Raw genomic sequence first — 21,130 nt, forward strand, 5'->3', positions numbered from 1 at the left:
TAGGCTTCCAATATATCAATCTTTATGTCTCGACCATTTCGAGACTCCTCGTCATGTCCGTGATCACATCCGGGTCTCCGAACTAACTTCGGTACATCAAAATGCATAAACTCATAATAACTGTCATCGTAACGTTAAGCGTGCGGACCCTACGGTTCGAGAACAATGTAGACATGACTGAGACATATCTCCGGTCAATAACCAATAGCGGGACCTGGATGCTCATATTGGCTCCTACATATTCTACGAAGATCTTTATCGGTCAGACCGCATAACAACATACGTTGTTCCCTTTGTCATCGGTATGTTACTTGCCCGAGATTCGATCGTCGGTACCCAATACCTAGTTCAATCTCGTTACCGGCAAGTCTCTTTACTCGTTCCGTAATACATCATCTCGCAACTAACTTATTAGTTGCAATGCTTGCAAGGCTTATGTGATGTGCATTACCGAGAGGGCCCAGAGATACCTCTCCAACAATCGAAGTGACAAATCCTAATCTCGAAATACGCCAACCCAACATCTACCTTTGGAGACACCTGTAGAGCTCCTTTATAATCACCCATTTACGTTGTGACGTTTGGTAGCACACAAAGTGTTCTTCCGGCAAACGGGAGTTGCATAATCTCATAGTCATAGGAACATGTATAAGTCATGAAGAAAGCAATAGCAACATACTAAACGATCGGGTGCTAAGCTAATGGAATGGGTCATGTCAATCAGATCATTCAACTAATGATGTGACCTCGTTAATCAAATAACAACTATTTGTTCATGGTTAGGAAACATAACCATCTTTGATTAACGAGCTAGTCAAGTAGAGGCATACTAGTGACACTCTGTTTGTCTATGTAGTCACACATGTATTATGTTTCCGGTTAATACAATTCTAGCATGAATAATAAACATTTATCATGATATAAGGAAATAAATAATAACTTTGTTATTGCCTCTAGGGCATATTTCCTTCAGTCTCCCACTTGCACTGGAGTCAATAATCTAGATTACACAGTAATGATTCTAACACCCATGGAGCCTTGGTGCTGATCATGTTTTGCTCGTGGAAGAGGCTTAGTCAACGGGTCTGCAACATTCAGATCCGTATGTATCTTGCAAATCTCTATGTCTCCCACCTGGACTAGATCCCGGATGGAATTGAAGCGTCTCTTGATGTGCTTGGTTCTCTTGTGAAATCTGGATTCCTTTGCCAAGACAATTGCACCAGTATTGTCACAAAAGATTTTCATTGGACCCGATGCACTAGGTATGACACCTAGATCGGATATGAACTCCTTCATCCAGACTCCTTCATTTGCTGCTTTTGAAGCAGCTATGTACTCCTCTTCACATGTAGATCCCGTTACGATGCTTTGTTTAGAACTGCACCAACTGACAGCTCCACCGTTTAACGTAAACACGTATCCGGTTTGCGATTTAGAATCGTCCGAATCAGTGTCAAAGCTTGCATCAACGTAACCTTTTACGATGAGCTCTTTGTCACCTCCATATACGAGAAACATATCCTTAGTCCTTTTCAGGTATTTCAGGATGTTCTTGACCGCTGTCCAGTGATCCACTCCTGGATTACTTTGGTACCTCCCTGCTAAGCTTATGGCAAGGCACACATCAGGTCTGGTACACAGCATTGCATACATGATAGAGCCTATGGCTGAAGCATAGGGAACATCTTTCATTTTCTCTCTATCTTCTGTAGTGGTCGGGCTTTGAGTCTTACTCAATTTCACACCTTGTAACACGGGCAAGAACCCTTTCTTTGCTTGATCCATTTTGAACCTTTTCAAAACTTTGTCAAGGTATGTGCTTTGTGAAAGTCCAATTAAGCGTCTTGATCTATCTCTATAGATCTTAATGCCTAATATGTAAGCAGCTTCACCGAGGTCTTTCATTGAAAAACTCTTATTCAAGTATCCCTTTATGCTATCCAGAAATTCTATATCATTCCCAATCAGTAATATGTCATCCACATATAATATCAGAAATGCTACAGAGCTCCCACTCACTTTCTTGTAAATACAGGCTTCTCCAAAAGTCTATATAAAACCAAATGCTTTGATCACACTATCAAAACATTTATTCCAACTCCGAGAGGCTTGCACTAGTCCATAAATGGATCGCTGGAGCTTGCACACTTTGTTAGCTCCCTTTGGATCGACAAAACCTTCTGGTTGCATCATATACAACTCTTCTTCCAGAAATCCATTCAGGAATGCAGTTTTGACATCCATCTGCCAAATTTCATAATCATAAAATGCGGCAATTGCTAACATGATTCGGACAGACTTAAGCATCGCTACGGGTGAGAAGGTCTCATCGTAGTCAATCCCTTGAACTTGCCGAAAACCTTTTGCGACAAGTCGAGCTTTGTAGACAGTAACATTACCGTTAGCGTCAGTCTTCTTCTTGAAGATCCATTTATTCTCAATCGCTTGCCGATCATCGGGCAAGTCAACCAAAGTCCATACTTTGTTCTCATACATGGATCCCATCTCAGATTTCATGGCTTCAAGCCATTTTGCGGAATCTGGGCTCACCATCGCTTCTTCATAGTTCGTAGGTTCATCATGATCTAGTAGCATGACTTCCAGAACAGGATTACCGTACCACTCTGGCGCGGATCTCACTCTGGTTGATCTACGAGGTTCAGTAGTATCTTGATCTAAAGTTTCATGATCATTATCATTAGCTTCCCCACTAACTGGTGTAGGTGTCACTGAAACAGTTTTTTGTGATGTACTACTTTCCAATAAGGGAGCAGGTACAGTTACCTCGTCAAGTTCTACTTTCCTCCCACTCACTTCTTTCGAGAGAAACTCCTTCTCCAGAAAGTTTCCGAATTTAGCAACAAAAGTCTTGCCTTCGGATCTGTGATAGAAGGTGTATCCAATAGTTTCCTTTGGATATCCTATGAAGACACATTTCTCCAATTTGGGTTCAAGCTTATCAGGTTGAAGCTTTTTCACATAAGCATCGCAGCCCCAAACTTTCAGAAACGACAACTTTGGTTTCTTGCCAAACCACAGTTCATAAGGTGTCGTCTCAACGGATTTTGATGGTGCCCTATTTAACGTGAATGCTGCTGTCTCTAGAGCGTATCCCCAAAACGATAGCGGTAAATCAGTAAGAGACATCATAGATCGCACCATATCTAGTAAAGTACGATTATGACGTTCGGACACACCATTACGCTGTGGTGTTCCGGGTGGCGTGAGTTGCGAAACTATTCCACAATTTTTCAAATGTACACCAAACTCGTAACTCAAATATTCTCCTCCACGATCAGATCGTAGAAACTTTATTTTCTTGTTACGATGATTTTCAACTTCACTCTGAAATTCTTTGAACTTTTCAAATGTTTCAGACTTATGTTTCATTAAGTAGATATACCCATATCTGCTTAAGTCATCTGTGAAGGTGAGAAAATAACGATATCCGCCACGAGCCTCAATATTCATCGGACCACATACATCTGTATGTATGATTTCCAACAAATCTGTTGCTCTCTCCATAGTATCGGAGAACGGTGTTTTAGTCATCTTGCCCATGAGGCACGGTTCACAAGTACCAAGTGATTCATAATCAAGAGGTTCCAAAAGTCCATCAGTATGGAGTTTCTTCATGCGCTTTATACCGATATGACCTAAACGGCAGTGCCACAAATAAGTTGCACCATCACTATCAACTCTGCATCTTTTGGCTTCAACATTATGAATATGTGTATCACTACTATCGAGATTCAATAAGAATAGACCACTCTTCAAGGGTGCATGACCATAAAAGATATTACTCATATAAATAGAACAACCATTATTCTCTGATTTAAATGAATAACTGTTTTGCATTAAACGAGATCTAGATATAATGTTCATGTTCAACGCTGGCACCAAATAACAATTATTTAGGTCTAATACTAATCCCGAAGGTAGATGTAGAGGTAGCGTGCCGACCGCGATCACATCGACTTTGGAATCATTTCCCACGCGCATCGTCCTTAGCCAATCTTCGCTTAATCCGTAGTCCCTGTTTCGAGTTGCAAATATTAGCAACAGAACCAGTATCAAATACCCAGGTGCTACTGCGAGCATTAGTAAGGTACACATCAATAACATGTATATCACATATACCTTTGTTCACCTTGCCATCCATCTTATCCGCCAAATACTTGGGGCAGTTCCGCTTCCAATGACCAGTCTGCTTGCAGTAGAAGCACTCAGTTTCAGGCTTAGGTCCAGACTTGGGTTTCTTCTCTTGAGCAGCAACTTGCTTGCCGTTCTTCTTGAAGTTCCCCTTCTTCTTCCCTTTGCCCTTTTTCTTGAAACTAGTGGTCTTGTTGACCATCAACACTTGATGCTCCTTCTTGATTTCTACCTCCGCAGCTTTCAGCATTGCGAAGAGCTCGGGAATAGTCTTATTCATCCCTTGCATATTATAGTTCATCACGAAGCTCTTGTAGCTTGGTGGCAGTGATTGGAGAATTCTGTCAATGACGCAATCATCCGGAAGATTAACTCCCAATTGAATCAAGTGGTTATTATACCCAGACATTTTGAGTATATGCTCACTGACAGAACTATTCTCCTCCATCTTACAGCTATAGAACTTATTGGAGACTTCATATCTCTCAATCCGGGCATTTGCTTGAAATATTAACTTCAACTCCTGGAACATCTCATATGCTCCATGACGTTCAAAATGTCGTTGAAGTCCCGATTCTAAGCCGTAAAGCATGGCACACTGAACTATCGAGTAGTCATCAGCTTTGCTCTGCCAGACGTTCATAACATCTGGTGCTGCTCCAGCAGCAGGCCTGGCACCCAGCGGTGCTTCCAGGACGTAATTCTTCTGTGCAACAATGAGGATAATCCTCAAGTTATGACCCAGTCCGTGTAATTGCTACCATCATCTTTCAACTTTGCTTTCTCAAGGAACGCATTAAAATTCAACGGAACAACAGCACGAGCCATCTATCTACAATCAAACATAAACAAGAAAGATACTATCAGGTACTAAGTTCATGATAAACTTAAGTTCAATTAATCATATTACTTAAGAACTCCCACTTAGATAGACATCCCTCTAATCCTCTAAGTGATTACGTGATCCAAATCAACTAAACCATGTCCGATCATCACGTGAGATGGAGTAGTTTCATCGGTGAACATCATTATGTTGATCATATCTACTATATGATTCACGCTCGACCTTTCGGTCTCCGTGTTCCGAGGCCATATCTGTATATGCTTGGCTCGTCAAGTATAACCTGAGTATTCCGCGTGTGCAACTGTTTTGCACCCGTTGTATTTGAACGTAGAGCCTATCACACCCGATCATCACGTGGTGTCTCAGCACGAAGAACTTTCGCAACGGTGCATACTCAGGGAGAACACTTCTTGATAATTAGTGAGAGATCATCTTATAATGCTACCATCAATCAAAGCAAGATAAGATGCATAAAAAGATAAACATCACATGCAATCAATATAAGTGATATGATATGGCCATCATCATCTTGTGCCTGTGATCTCCATCTCCAAAGCACCGTCATGATCACCATCGTCACCGGCGCGACACCTTGATCTCCATCGTACCATCATTGTCGTCTCGCCAATCTTATGCTTCCACGACTATCGCTACCGCTTAGTGATAAAGTAAAGCATTACATCGCGATTGCATTGCATACAATAAAGCGACAACCATATGGCTCCTGCCAGTTGCCGATAACTCGGTTACAAAACATGATCATCTCATACAATAAAATTTAGCATCATGTTTTGACCATATCACATCACAACATGCCATGCAAAAACAAGTTAGATGTCCTCTACTTTGTTGTTGCAAGTTTTACGTGGCTGCTACGGGCTTAAGCAAGAACCAATCTCACCTACGCATCAAAACCACAACGATAGTTTGTCAATTTGACTCTGTTTTAACCTTCGCAAGGACCGGGCGTAGCCACACTCGGTTCAACTAAAGTTGGAGAGACTGTCGCCCGCAAGCCACCTATGTGCAAAGCACGTCGGGAAAACCGGTCTCGCGTAAGCGTACGCGTAATGTCGGTCCGGGTCATCTTGTCCAACAATACCGCCGAACCAAAGTATGACATGCTGGTAGGCAGTATGACTTATATCGCCCACAACTCACTTGTGTTCTACTCGTGCATATAACATCAAACCATAAAACCTAGGCTCGGATGCCACTGTTGGGTTTCGTAGTAATTTCAAAATTTTCCTATGCACACGCAAGATCATGGTGATGCGTAGCAACGAGAGGGGAGAGTATGATCTACGTACCCTTGTAGATCGCAACGGAAGCAGTGACGCAACATAGAGGAAGTAGTCGTACGTCTTCCCGATCCGACCGATCCAAGAACCGTTACTCCGGTACCTCCGAGTTCTTAGCACACGTACAACTCGATGACGTTCCCCGGGCTCTGATCCAGCAAAGCGTCGGGGAAGAGTTTCGTCAGCACGACAGCGTGATGACGATGATGATGTTCTACCAACGCAGGGCTTTGCCTAAGCACTACAACGGTATGACCGAGGTGGAATATGGTGGAGGGGGGCACCGCACACGGCTAAGGAACGATCTCAAGGATCAACTTGTGTGTCTAGGGGTGCCCCCCTGCCCCGTATATAAAGGAGCCAGGGGAGGAGGCGGCCGGCCAGGGTGTGGCGCGCCAAGGGGAGTCCTACTCCCACCGGGAGTAGGACTCCTAGTTGAACAAGGAGAGAGAGGGGGGAAATTGGAGGAAGAGAGGAAGGAAAGGGGGGGCGCCGCCCCCCTTCCCTTGTCCTATTCGGACTAGGAAGGGAAGGGGCGCGCGGCCACCTCTTGCCTCCTCTCCCTTAAGGCCCATGTAGGCCCAATAACCCCGGGGGGGCTTCCGGTAACCCCCGGTACTCCGGTAAAATGCCGATTTCACCCGGAACAATTCCAATGTTCAAATATAGGCTTCCAATATATCAATCTTTATGTCTCGACCATTTCAAGACTCCTCGTCATGTCCGTGATCACATCCGGGACTCCGAACTAACTTCGGTACATCAAAATGCATAAACTCATAATAACTGTCATCGTAACGTTAAGCGTGCGGACCCTACGGTTCGAGAACAATGTAGACATGACTGAGACATATCTCCGGTCAATAACCAATAGCGGGACCTGGATGCTCATATTGGCTCCTACATATTCTACGAAGATCTTTATCGGTCAGACCGCATAACAACATACGTTGTTCCCTTTGTCATCGGTATGTTACTTGCCCGAGATTCGGTCGTTGGTATCCAATACCTAGTTCAATCTCGTTACCGGCAAGTCTCTTTACTTGTTCCGTAATACATCATCTCGCAACTAACTTATTAGTTGCAATGCTTGCAAGGCTTATGTGATGTGCATTACCGAGAGGGCCCAGAGATACCTCTCCAACAATCGGAGTGACAAATCCTAATCTCGAAATACGCCAACCCAACATCTACCTTTGGAGACACCTGTAGAGCTCCTTTATAATCACCCATTTACGTTGTGACGTTTGGTAGCACACAAAGTGTTCTTCCGGCAAACGGGAGTTGCATAATCTCATAGTCATAGGAACATGTATAAGTCATGAAGAAAGCAATAGCAACATACTAAACGATCGGGTGCTAAGCTAATGGAATGGGTCATGTCAATCAGATCATTCAACTAATGATGTGACCTCGTTAATCAAATAACAACTCTTTGTTCATGGTTAGGAAACATAACCATCTTTGATTAACGAGCTAGTCAAGTAGAGGCATACTAGTGACACTCTGTTTGTCTATGTAGTCACACATGTATTATGTTTCCGGTTAATACAATTCTAGCATGAATAATAAACATTTATCATGATATAAGGAAATAAATAATAACTTTATTATTGCCTCTAGGGCATATTTCCTTCAACAAATCCGGCCGGGCCGAACACAACAGACATAGCTCTTCCGAGCTGCGTCGTGATATAGTCCAGTACAGAGGCGCCGCACACCCGCTATGCTTCACGAATGAAGTAATGGATCATAAAATCCCAGAGGGTTTCAAATCCGTAAACATTGAATCATACGATGGCACAACAGATCCGGCGGTATGGATTGAGGATTATCTCCTTCACATCCACATGGCACGCGGAGATGATCTACACGCCATCAAATACCTCCCGCTCAAACTTAAAGGACCGGCCCGACATTGGCTTAACAGCTTGCCAGCAGACTCAATCGGTTCTTGGGAGGACCTAGAAGCCGCATTCCTCGACAACTTTCAGGGCACTTACGTGCAACCATCGGATGCCGACGACTTAAGCCACATAATTTAGCAGCCAGAGGAATCGGCCAGACAATTCTGGACATGGTTCCTAACAAAGAAAAACCAGATAGTCGACTGTCCGGATGCAGAGGCCCTAGCAGCCTTCAAGCATAACATCCGCGACGAATGACTTGCCCGGCACCTGGGACAGGAAAAGCCGAAATCTATGGCAGCCCTCACGACACTCATGACCCGCTTTTGTGCGGGAGAAGACAGCTAGCTAGCTCGCAGTAACAACTTATCAAAGAACACTGGTAATTCGGATACCAAGGACAAAAGTGGCAGGACACGTCGGACTAAGCAAAAACGCCGCGTAGCAGCGACAGCAATGAAGACACGGCAGTCAATGCCGGATTCAAAGGCTATAAATCCGGTCAGCGGAAAAAGCCATTCAAAAAGAATACTCAGGGCCCGTCCAGTTTGGACCGAATACTCGATCGCTTGTGCCAGATACATGGCACCCCCGAAAGGCCAGCCAATCACACTAACAGAGATTGTTGGGTGTTCAAGCAGGCAGGCAAGATGAGAGCCGAAAACAAAGACAAGGGGCTGCACAGCGACGACGAGGAGGAGCCCAAGCCGCCGAACAACAATGGACAGAAGGGCTTTCCCCCACAAGTGCAGAAGGTGAACATGATATACGCAACACACATTCCCAAGCGGGAGCGGAAGCGTGCACTACGGGACGTATACGCGATGGAGCCAGTCGCCCCAAAGTTCAACCCATGGTCCTCTTGCCCGATCACTTTTGATTGAAGGGACCATCCCACTAGCATCCGTCATGGCGGCTTCGCCGCATTGGTTCTCGACCCAATCATCGACGGATTTCATCTCACAAGAGTTCTCATGGACGGCGGCAGTAGCCTGAACCTGCTTCATCAGGATACAGTGCGGAAAATGGGCATAGATCCCTCAAGGATTAAGCCCACAAAAACAACCTTTAAAGGCGTTATACCAGGTGTAGAAGCCAACTGTACAGGCTCAGTAACACTTGACGTGGTCTTCAGATCCCCGGACAATTTCTGAAGCGAAGATTTAATCTTCGATATAGTCTTGTTTCGCAGTGGCTATCACGCCCTGCTCGGACGAACCGCATTCGCAAAGTTCAATGCGGTGCCGCACTATGCATATCTCAAGCTCAAGATGCCAGGCCCTCGAGGAGTAATCACGGTCAACGGAAACACCGAACGCCCCCTCCGTACGGAGGAGCACACGGCGGCTCTCGCAGCGGAAGTACAAAGTAGCCTTTTTAGGCAATTCTCCAGTCCGGCCGTTAAAAAGCCAAACACTGCCAAGCGCGCCCGGAGTAACCCACAGCAGGACCGCCTGGCACACTTTAAGCAAGCGTAGCAATGCGGCCCCAACCCCAGCTCTCACGACATAGCGAAACCAGTACCTCGCGTACATAACTACGCCCTTGAAATACCATGGGCACAGGGGAAGGGGCACAATAACGGCACGCCCAAAATACGGCTTAAAACATACTAGGGGCTGCTGGATTCTTTTTTCAATTTTCTCTTACTTTCAGGACTCCATTCTTCGGACGACCTGTTCGGCAATTCGACTGCCGTACAAACGATGCAAGATCCAGGGAGGCAGACAAGCCATGCCGCACTATGGAACTCCCAGGTGGTCTCTGTTATGAGCGGTATACCTGTTTTAAATACAATTCCGCGGCCTGCCCCTGGTCAGGACATACTAAATAGTCCAATATCTTTTGCTTACCGCACTATTTGTATCGTTCGGCTTTGATAAATAGCCTCTCTATAAACAATGCATAGCTTTCTGTCTATTTTTTGCATTATCATCTTTTCATATATATGTTTATGACATGTTGCACCCGTACACTGTGGTACGGCAAAATACGCCAGGGGCTTTAGTACCCATAAATATGGCGTGAGAAGACCGTACACTTTCACAAGTGCGGCACCCCGAACTTATAGCACTATATGCATCGGCTCCGAATCATGATTTGGGTCAATAGTTGGGTTTGCCCGGCTCCTATGTTTTGGTGCCTTACGTTCCGCTATATCGGCTAAGGTAGCACTAGGAGAACCACTGCGATTGTGCCCCGGTTGAGCTGGGTTAAGCACCTCAGTGGAGAAAGCTAAAACTGACTGTCATGATGAGGCGTGAGACCGGTCGCTGTTCGAGAGGTTTTTCGAGTCCCTAAAGACTTATGCCGCTTCGAGCGAGGAGCCGGCTTTGTCCGGCCAAGGCGTGGATAGCGCCCCGAACTCGGTCTTCCGAACTAGGGGCTTCGCCGAAATTTAAAATTATAGAGTTCTATGGCTAAGTGAGAGTGTTCAAGCATTATAGTCCGATTGCCTGGTTCGTTGTGCTGAGCGCCTCCCTCGAAGGACCCAACTATGGGAAAAAGAGCCCTCAGGTTTATCCCAAACACCCCGGCACTAGTGGCATGGGGGCAGAAGCCGACGACTGGCCATCTCTCAATTTTTTGATAAACGGCCGCACAGAAAGTAATATTTTAAATTCAACAAGCATTGCTTAGCGCATATGAACAAGTTTTCAGCGCACAGGATAAACACGAGCGAGTTCATTAAAAAATTACATCCTTGGTACATTCATCCGCCACAAGGCGGGCACCCGCAAGAACATCCTTATAGTAGTTCTCGGGCTTGCGATGCTCCTTCCCCGGCGGCGGCCCGTCCCTCACAAGCTTCTCATCGTCCAGCTTACCACAATGCACCTTTGCACGGGCAAGGGCCCTACGGGCACCTTCGATGCAGACGGAGCGCTTGATGACCTCGAGCCTTGCACAGGCCTCCACCAGTCGCCGCACCAGTCCGAAGTAGCTCCCAGGCAGGGCCTCTCCGGGCCACAGCCGAACTATGAAGCCCTTCATGGCCTGTTCGGCCGCCTTGTGGAGCTCGACCAGCTGTTTCAGCTGGTCGCTCAAGGGCACAGGGTGTCCGGCCTCAGCATACTAAGACCAGAACACCTTCTCCATCGAGCTGCCCTCTTCGGCTCGGTAGAATACGGCGGCGGCGGATACGCTGCGGGGAAGATCTGCGAATGCCCCTGGAGAGCTCCGGATTCGGGTAAGTAACAAGTACTTTACTTTTATACTTCTGCTTTGCATAAAGAATGCCTTACCCGCCGCTATCTTTTTCATCTCCTCCCACTCTTGGAGGGCCTTTTGGGCTTCGGCCTTGGCAGACTTGGCAGTCTCAAGGGCCGCCGCGAGCTCGGACGCTTGCGTCTTGGACTCAAGCTCCAGACTCTCATGTTTTTTCATGAGAGCCTAAAGCTCCTGCTGCACCTCGCCGACCTGGGCCTCAAGTTTCTCTCGCTCAGTGCACTCCGCGGCCGTTTTCTTTTCGGCCTCAGACAGCGCCTACTTAAGGGTCGCCACCTCAGTCGTGGCCCCTACAATAAGCAGTACAATCCTATTATTCTTTTTGCAATCAAGCTTTTCTATAGGCACCTTTTCTGTAAGGTATTTCTTACCTTCTTTCTCCTCGAGCTGCCGTTTGGCAAGGCCAAGCTCTTGCTCGGTCCGCTCGAGGCCCTGTTTCAGGGCACCCACCTCCGCAGTCAGTGCAGCGATGGCTAGCAGCGAAGCCTGCATACGCATATTGACTCTTTGTCGTTAGACTCCTGCGAAATTTAATAGATCCTCTATTCGGCTTTTCTTTCCGAACGCCAAACAGAGCATCAGGGGCTACTGTCTATGCGGTTATATTTTTACATATTTTTTACTTACTTCGAAGCCTGTTAGAAGGCTAGCGCAAGCTTCACTCAGTCCGCTCTTGGCGGACTGAACCTTCTGGATCACCGTACTCATAATAGTACGGTGTCCCTCGTCGATGGAGGCGCCGTCAAGCACCTCCAGCAGATTGTCCGGCACCTCCGGTTGAATGGAGGCCGTCGGCTCAGAAGGCTTACTTCTCTTGGAAGGAGTTCGCCTACCGTGGTCCGGAACTGTTGTAGATTCCGGTGCGGTGTCCGGCTCAAAGCCGGACTTGGAGCCCTGGGGGGCCTTATCCCCTTCACTCCTGGAGTCCGGGAGGTTGCCTTGCGGCTCCTCCAGGACCACCTCCTTCTGCCCCGGAGCTCGTCGCGACGCCACTTCGGCGTCGTCTGCAGTGCGGGGGGAGACAGCGGGCGGAACTGAGTTCACGTCCGATGAGTCCAGGGAGCCGCCCGACGATTCGTCGAGTCCGGCCCGGGGCGGGCTGCATAATTATATTCGACATTAGGGAAAGCTGTGCCACAAAGGAACGTCATGAGTTACTCTGATATCCGAACTTACGATTTCGCCGGACGCTTGGCCCTGTCTGGCCACTCCTCTTCGTCCTCTTCGGCGCCGGGGGAGTAGTCCGGCGTAGGGGTCTTCCTCTTCCTGGACCCTCCGGCCTCCCCCGTTGGGGCGGCCTTCCTTTTATTTCCTTCCCCCGCTGGGGGGGGGGGGAAGTTTTCTTCTTCCTCCTCCTCGTTTTCATGGGAGGAGGGCATCTCGGACTCGTCAGATGACGAGTCCGACACCACCACGTTGCGGGCACTCTTTCGAGTCCCCGTGGTCTTCTTATTCTTGGCCTTCTTCTCCGGCACCACATAAGGTGCCGGAACCAGCGGCTTCACTAGTAGAGTTGGGGCTGGATCTTCGGGCAGCGGAGCCAGACAGTTAATCGGTTCGGACATCGCCTGCCAAGCCTGTCAAAGGTAAGGGAGTTTAGATCCCGCATAGAGTCAAACTATGAAAAAAAGCTTAACATCCTGTAAAAGGTGTAGATGGCTTACCTCGCTAGCGTGACGCTGCGAGCTGTATCCGCGGTCCTCGGAAGCGGATGCGGGAGCCTCGGCGCCCTTGAATAGCATCTTCCAGGCGTCTTAATACGTCGTGTTGAAGAGCCTGTTGAGGGTTTGATGCTGCGCCGGGTCGAACTCCCACAGATTAAAATCCCGTTGTTGGCACGGGAGGATCCGACGGACGAGCATAACCTGGATTACATTAACAAGCAGGACTGGCTTGTTCACCAGGGACTGGATGCATATTTGCAATCCGGTCACCTCTTTTTTGTCACCCCACGACAGGCCCGTCTCTTTCCAGGACACAAGCCGCGTGGGGGGTCCGGATCGGAACTCGGGGGCTGTGGTCCATTTCGGATCGCGTGGCTCGGTGATGTAAAACCACCTGGATTGCCATCCCTTTAGGGTCTCCACAAAAGAGCCCTCGAACCATAGGACGTTGGCCATCTTGCCCGCCATGGCGCCTCCGCACTCCGCCTGGCTGCCGCGCACCACCTTGGGCTTGACGTTGAAGGTCTTGAGCCAGAGGCCGAAATGGGGGCGGACGCGGAGAAAAGCCTCGCACACGATGATAAACGCCGAGATGTTGAGGATGAAGTTCGGGGCCAGATCGTGGAAATCCAGGCCGTAGTAGAACATGAGCCCCCGGACAAATGGATAGAGTAGAAAACCCAGTCCGCGGAGGAAGTGGGGGAGAAACACTACCCTCTCATGGGGCCTTGGGGTGGGGAGAAGCTGCCCCTCCTCGGGAAGCCGGTGCGCGATGTCCTTGGACAAGTATCCGACCTTCCTTAGCTTTTTGACTTGGCCCTCCGTGATGGAGGAGACCATCCACTTGCCTCCCGCTCCGGACATGGCTGGAGAAGGTTGAGGTGGGAAGTGCGGGCTTGGGCGCTGGAGCTCGAGTGCGCAAGAGATGGATAGGCAAAGGAGGAAGAAGGCGTAGGTAAAAAGGTGGATCCTTATCCCCTTATATGGCGGATGCGGTTGTGCGTCCCCACCTGCCTAGTAAAACTTGCTTGCCTCCCAAGCGCCGTGATAAAGTGGCGCGGTTGGGTTACCCACGTCCGTATTGATGAGGATCCCGTAAAGGGGGGGTACACGATCTCTGCTTTGACAAGACGTGCCAAGGAAACCGCCTCGCAAAACACGCTGAGGTGGGAAAGTAAAAACGATTTGAGTAAAGGACTTGGCCGTACTGTGATGGCGCACTGCGGAATACGTCAGCAGATTTGATTTGTGTTAATATTATTCTCTCTATGGCAATATGTGGAAGCTTATTTTGCAGAGCCGGACACTACTCTTGGTGTTTACAATCTTCTATGAAGGACTTGGAGGAGGAACCCGCCTTGCAATGCCGAAGACAATTTGCGCGCCGGACTCGTCGTCATTGAAGCCTGGTTCAGGGGCTACTGAGGGAGTCCTGGATTACGGGGTGTTCGGATAGCCGGACTCCTGGACTATGAAGATACAAGATTGAAGACTACGTCCCGTGTCCGGATGGGACTTTTCTTGGCGTGGAGGGCAAGCTTGGCGATGCGGATATTCAAGATCTCCTACCATTGTAACCGACTCTATGTAACCCTAACCCTATCCGGTGTCTATATAAACCGGAGGGTTTTAGTCTGTAGGACAACTTCATCAGCTCCATAGACAACAATCATACCATAGGCTAGCTTCTAGGGTTTAGCCTCCTTGATCTCGTGGTAGATCTACTCTTGTACTACCATATCTTCAATATTAATCAAGCAGGATGTAGGGTTTTACCTCCATCAAGAGGGCCCGAACCTGGGTAAAACATCGTGTTCCCTGCTTCCTGTTACCATCCGGCCTAGGCGCACAGTTCGAGACCCCCTACCCGAGATCCGCCGGTTTTGACACCGACAGATGTATTTTCTACTCTCTAGTTTTGTCACCTGGTGGTTAGCACAGGTTGGTTGGGAGCCAATACATGATTTTCCACATCATCCTTGGTGTTAGCTTTTTCGTGCTCCGGCAATGTTGTTCAAGCCTTTCTCATGCATCGATGCGAGGATGATCTTGGTTAGTGTCCTCTCTGGTTATCCACCTGTGTCTCTATAGCCTCCAACTACGGATGACTGCTTAGAAGTCTCTAGAATAGGTGGTTGTGTGGTGTGGTGACCGATGGATTGCTCATTGCTTATTGATGGTATCTGCCGAATCAAAGGGTTATTTCTCCTACTCGCTTACAAGCATGTAATCAACATTTTTGTTGTCGGGAGTCTCCAAAATCCAGTACCTTATTCCAGGGGTCTTTCAGAGGCTTGTGGTCATATTGTTGTTATTTGCTGGTGGCAGGTAGGTAGCCCATATGCCATATGTGTCGATCGATGACAGTGGGAACGGTGGGATGTGGGGTGACCTGGGTGAGAAGTTGTGACGCGTCTGTGTTGCTCCTTTGTACTATTTGGTTACATGTACGTATCCTTTTCTTTTTATGGGCTCCCACGTGTTTGTTGGTGTGTTGTCAGCTGGCGATGGAGTCAAAAGCACTCCACTGTTAATCAATGAAGCAGGCACATGTGCAAAAAAGAACAAAACTTGCGCTTACAATTATGTTCCTCAATGTTTCTAGAACAACATGGACCTGCAATCGTCAACCTTGTAGGTACTTGAAAGAGAAGACAACATGAATACATGGACAAACTAACACTAATGAAATTGATTAAGAACACGGCTTATATCTAACCATATACTGGTTTGGGAATGGAAACCACAGTGGTGACCCACAATTTGGCTCATATATCATGAAGATCATTGGCAAGATACTCCACTAGGTTAATGCAGGGGGTTGTGTGGACCGGTCAACGAGGAAGGAAAGCATTTATAGTCTACTTGGAACAGTGTGGACCTCTCCACTTCTCCTCTCTCTCTCCCATCTCCTGCTAGAAAGGTTTTCTTTCCCCAAAGTCCGGCCAGCCAGGATGCAGGGCGCCGCCGCCGAGGGGAGGAGCAGGGCTTCGCCGGACCAGGCCGACGAGGAGAGCGCCAAGAAGCCGCGCCTGGACCTGCCCGACGCCCGCGTGAAGCAAGAGCTCGTCGCCGGAGGAGGGGAAGGAAGCCCCATCGTCGCGGCGCCGGCGCCGTACAGCCCGAGAGAGGAGCTCGCCGTGAGGATCGACAAGCGCCTGCTCCACTGCCACCTCTGCACCCTCCCCTTCAAGCCCCCCGTCTTCCAGGTTCCGCTCTTTCTTTCCTCGATTGGCGCTGGTGAAAGCTCCATTCTTTCCTTCCTCAAGATTCGATTTGTGCTCCTCTCCTGCTGCTGCAGTGCAAAGCCGGGCACCTGGCCTGCGGCGTCTGCGTCGCCCAGCTGCCCTGCGGCCAGTGCAAGGCGTGCGTCGACGGGGGCGGCTTCTTCGACCCCTGCCCCGCGCTCGACGCCGTCGTCTCCTCCACCCGGATCGAGTGCCCCAACCCCGGCTGCACCAGGTACGTCACCTACCACGAGGTCGCCGACCACCAGACCGCGTGCCCGCACGCGCCCTGCCGCTGCACGGAGCCCGGCTGCGGCTACGTCGGCGCGCCGCAGGCGCTCGCCGGCCACCTCCACACCGTCCACTCGGTGCCGGTGCGCGCCCTGCAGTACGGCAAGGCCAGCCAGCTCCGGCTCCCGGTCTCAACGCCGCGGCTCGTGCTCCTCGGCGACGACGACAACCGCGTGTTCCTCCTCACCGTGGGCGCGCTCGGCGCCGGCGTGACCGCCGTGTCCGTGGTCTGCGCCAGGGCGAGCGCGGCGACGCGGCCCCGGTTCGCGTGCAAGATGTGGGTCAACCTGGTGGCGGCGAGCTGCGGCAAGGAGGACATGGTGCTGGTGGACATGCACATGAGGAGCAGCTCGTCGCCCGGCGCCGTGGTCGCCGCGGGCGAACCCACGTTCCTGATGGTGCCGCCAATGTACCTGGTGCCAGCAGCAGCAGCAGGGGACGGGGATGGGGCTGCGTCCATGGAAGTGCCTCTGTACATCCGCATCGACAAGCTCTCCCCTTGGTCCGATGCATTGGTTTGATTAGGTCCAGCACTCCTGCGATGCACTCAAGGCAGTTCGTGGTTGCTTAGTATTTTGGTGTTCCAGCTTAAACTAAGTATTTGGGTCATGTTATAATTAGGGGATGCAGTTCATCTTTGATGGTAGTCCTACCTAGTAGTGAACTTTAATATCATTGTAGGGTACTTACCTAAATCGGAGGATATTATGCTTGGTGCTAATCCTGTGGTGAAATGCATCTTCTTCCGGTGTTATGTCATTCCAACTTGCAAGCATTTCATTTGCATCTGTTGCAATCTACTCCGTATCTCAAGTCAAGAGTAGAGCTCAATCTCATGTCAAGAAATGTTATCCATGAGCAAGAAAGGAGGCCTTGTGTCAAAAAGAAAAATATCCCAACTCTTGTCTTTGTATGAATTTGAATATTCAACATGTTGTTGCAGTGCAGTAATTCCTGATGAAGCTTCTCTCAGAGTCTTCCATATTTATCCAAACGTCTGCTATGGAAGTTTGTTCAGTTTTGCACTCTGAAGCAATGGGACTTCTTCTAGCGGCTGCAATCGTCAATTCTTTCAACTGGAACACTGCTTCTTTTTTCTCTGATTGCACGACTTCGGTACAAGTTCCGGAGGCCAAGGATTTGATTTGCCATCCTGAACATACAGGATTGATTTCTTTGATCTTGTCTTCAGTCTTCATTCTTACAGGATTGAGCACATTCCAATGATTAAAAGCTCTGTGGCTCATAATCTTGCTAAGAAAGCCTTCTCGAGTAGATCTTCCCCTAGCTCTACTTTTCTTTGCAGCAAAGGTTCCAGATGTAGTTCCAAAAGGGCTTTTGAAGCCATCTCCTTCCTAACGGGGAAACTTATGTCTGTACACTCCTTAGATTGCTAATAATAAAGTGTTAAGCCCTCTTTGAGGGCTGGAGTTTGCCCCCAAAAAAACTAGTAACTTTTACTACACATAGCCACAATTCTTCTTTTATATGAATGCGCTTTGTTGAAAAAAAAACCATTTTCTAACAAAACAATCTTTCTATATTAAAATAAAAGCAAGTCATCGACACTATAAGTGTAAACATCTCGTGACAAATTGGATGGCGGCCGAGAGTTACCCTAACAAACTATTGGTATTGGCTGATGGGCATGGCATGCGTTTGGATAACTCCCAAAGTTTTAGATCTCACACACTGATTTTTTTTTTTTGGTTTTATTGATAGCAAAAGACTACGCCAGCTAGTGGAGCATGAAAACGCTTGCTTTTTTTAGTCCAAAGTTGTTCGGATGGGTCCCGGTTCATCCCACCAACCGGGACCAAAAGGTCCAGATGAACCGGGACCAATGGCCCACGTGGCCCGGCCGACCCCCTGGGCTCACGAACCGGGACCAATGCCCACATTGGTCCCGGTTCTGGACTGAACCGGGACTAATGGGCTGACCCGGCCTGGACCAAAGCCCTGTTTTCTACTAGTGCAAGATGAATTCCAACTGTGGATTAGAGCCAAGATAGGTGGACTAGCGAGAGATGTAACGTAGCAAAGCTATAGATTGGTCCTGTGGACTGCACTCTTTGTGCTGTGTAATCATATTGTAAATGTTCTATCTTCTCTCTTAAATGAAAAAGCGCGCAATGCTCTTGCGTGTGCTTGAAAAAAAAAGAGAAGAAACTACACTGGAAGTCTTCTTCATGATTAGTACTAGAACATCCAGAAGAAGCCAATTACTTACTCCCTCTGTAAACTAATATAAGAGTGTTTAGATAACTAAAGTAGTGATCTTAACGCTCTTATATTAGTTTACGGAGGGAGTACGTGCTAAGCCTGCTTTGAGGGCTGAGTTTACACTCCTTAGATTACTAACAATAACTCCCAAAATTTCAGATCTGACTCACTGATTTTTGATTTAGTTTTTGTTTTATTAATAGCAGAAGCACTAGCTAGTGGAGCACAAAAACACTCCTTTTTTAATTGCCCTCTTGATTTTCCGCCAACGCATGTCGGCATATTTAAAACCGGGGTACCCCGAGCGTAACTACGGATGGACCAGCCCAAAAAGCCATGTCGGTAAGGTTTTTTACTCCAGAAACGGAAAAAAATCAGACATCACCAAAATATGTAAAAATAATATCGGAAATTTGGAACTTATTTCGGATTTTGAGTTTCAAAATTCAAAAATTACTAATGATTTTTAACCTAATTTAAAATTTTAGTTTGAATTTGGCTCGAAATTTCAGGTTTGCAAGTATTCTGGACTGAACTGAAATACGCAAAATTTCGTTGAAATTTTGAACCCTCGGTACAAAAAGAAACTACACTGGAATTCCTCTTCACAATTAGTACTACAACATCCAGAAGAAGCTAGTGGAGAGTGAAAACGCTTGCTTTTTCAGTTGCCCATGCTGATTTTGCGCCCAACAAGTGTAATTCACGCGGCCACGGCATCCTTTTGTTGTGAATTCGCCCATGTTTTGGTATGACGGGCGCACACACAATCCAGAAGGGCCCATAAATGCCCACATCACCTATGACGCCCCATCGGACCATAGGGAACGTCACCATGTCGTAGTCACCGCCCTAGACGACGACCTCCGCCCGGTGCCGCTCCTCCAAGAAGAAGAGCATGGCACACTCTGACAATGCGGCCCGCCTCCATCTTGAAGATTGGCCCTTGCAGCCGCATTGGGAGCATGACGGTACGAGAAAGGCCAAGTCCGGGAAGAAACCCTTGGCCTTTGCTTTCTTGAATGAACACAATCATAAATAAATTTATTAAAAACAGAAACAAGGCAACGAGACTAATGGCAGCCCGAAGTTACCTTACCAAAATTTGGGCTTTACCGATGGACGGGGCATGCATTTGGATAACTCCCAAAATTTTGGATCCGAGCCAATTTTTTGTTGCCCCTCCCAATTTTGCGCACAGGGTGAAAGATTCGTGTGGCCGCGAGATCCTTTGTCAACAAATTGGTGTCCCCCACGTTTTGGCATGGTGAGTGCACGCACAATCCAAAGACGCAATAAAATCCCGAAACCCCCTATGACACCCCATCGGCCATATGAATCATCACCATGCAGAACCCTCTGTCGTCGGCCACCGGCTCCAGACAAAGACCGCCTCCGGGAAGACCACCGGCCACACTTTGACAGCCGGAGGGGGAAGCGGTGGCCGACAAAGCATTTTTCACGTGGCGGCGGCATAGGGTTGTGAAAAAACCCATGGCATTTGGACGTCGTTTGGCTTGGTGATTCTTCCCGACGGACGAACGGCACCAAGTAGCAAGTAGGGTGTGTGCATCGCCTCGCCGGGCCGAGATTTCACAGGCCGTGTGATGCCGGAGATGGGAACGAGACAAGCACCAGCAGTTCACAGCACTCATTGCAGGGTCAGGTTTGAAACAGAAAGCTAGTACGTAAAATGCTTTGCAGGCCCAGTCCTTTACGTACGTGCAGCACAGCACTAGCCACCGATCCCATGGGGAAGGTGAGGGGTACTACTTTGAGTGGTCAGTTCCCAGAGCAGTACTACTAGCACGCAGCTTTACCCACTCCGAGTATACTTCTTCCGTTCGGAATTACTTGTCTCGAAAATGGATTTATTTAGAACTAAAATACATCTAGATACATCCATTTCTGCGACAAGTAATTCTAAACGGAGGGAGTAGTACGTATGTATGAGCCAGATTGTTCTTTTGTACTGTACTCCATTACCATTAGCTTCTTCTCTAACTACTTCCATACATCTACCTAGTGCTATATTTTTCTGCCATGTGTTCTAGAAATTGAAATGTGTGTCTCGATAACAATAAGAAGAAAATTTGAACTTCTAACTCGACCTTTTAAAAAAGGATAGCTACTCATAGCCTTTTCCCAAAAGGGATAATCATTCTTTTCTAAAAAAAACAGATTTTAGGCCTCATTTAGTATGAAGGATTTTCATAGAAAAAACATAGGAGCAAGGATTCCGTAGCAGAATTTTCTAGAGATACATCCTGTTAATTTGTAGGGTACATGT

At 48.0% G+C, this 21,130-nt stretch overlaps 1 protein-coding gene across 1 annotated transcript; it reads left to right on the forward strand.

Annotated features, from left to right (window-relative positions):
- Positions 1-15,967: 15,967 nt before the first annotated feature.
- LOC123059884 (E3 ubiquitin-protein ligase SINA-like 10) lies at positions 15,968-17,368 on the forward strand. The gene is made up of 2 exons (XM_044482419.1): positions 15,968-16,308; positions 16,401-17,368. Exons 1-2 carry the CDS (start codon positions 16,054-16,056, stop codon positions 17,136-17,138), a joined length of 993 nt encoding a protein of 330 aa, XP_044338354.1. The 5' UTR covers positions 15,968-16,053; the 3' UTR covers positions 17,139-17,368.
- Positions 17,369-21,130: the final 3,762 nt, after the last annotated feature.

This window comes from Triticum aestivum, chromosome 3A, assembly GCF_018294505.1.
Source record: "Triticum aestivum cultivar Chinese Spring chromosome 3A, IWGSC CS RefSeq v2.1, whole genome shotgun sequence".
NCBI lineage: Eukaryota > Viridiplantae > Streptophyta > Magnoliopsida > Poales > Poaceae > Triticum > Triticum aestivum.

What these genes read in the sequence shown, in the direction of transcription:
- LOC123059884 (XM_044482419.1), top strand. Translation starts at nt 16,054, where the DNA reads ATGCAGGGCGCCGCCGCCGAGGGGAGGAGCAGGGCTTCGCCGGACCAG. An exon ending in TCAAGCCCCCCGTCTTCCAG is followed by an intron (nt 16,309 to 16,400) that starts GTTCCGCTCTTT and finishes CTGCTGCTGCAG; the next exon opens with TGCAAAGCCGGGCACCTGGC.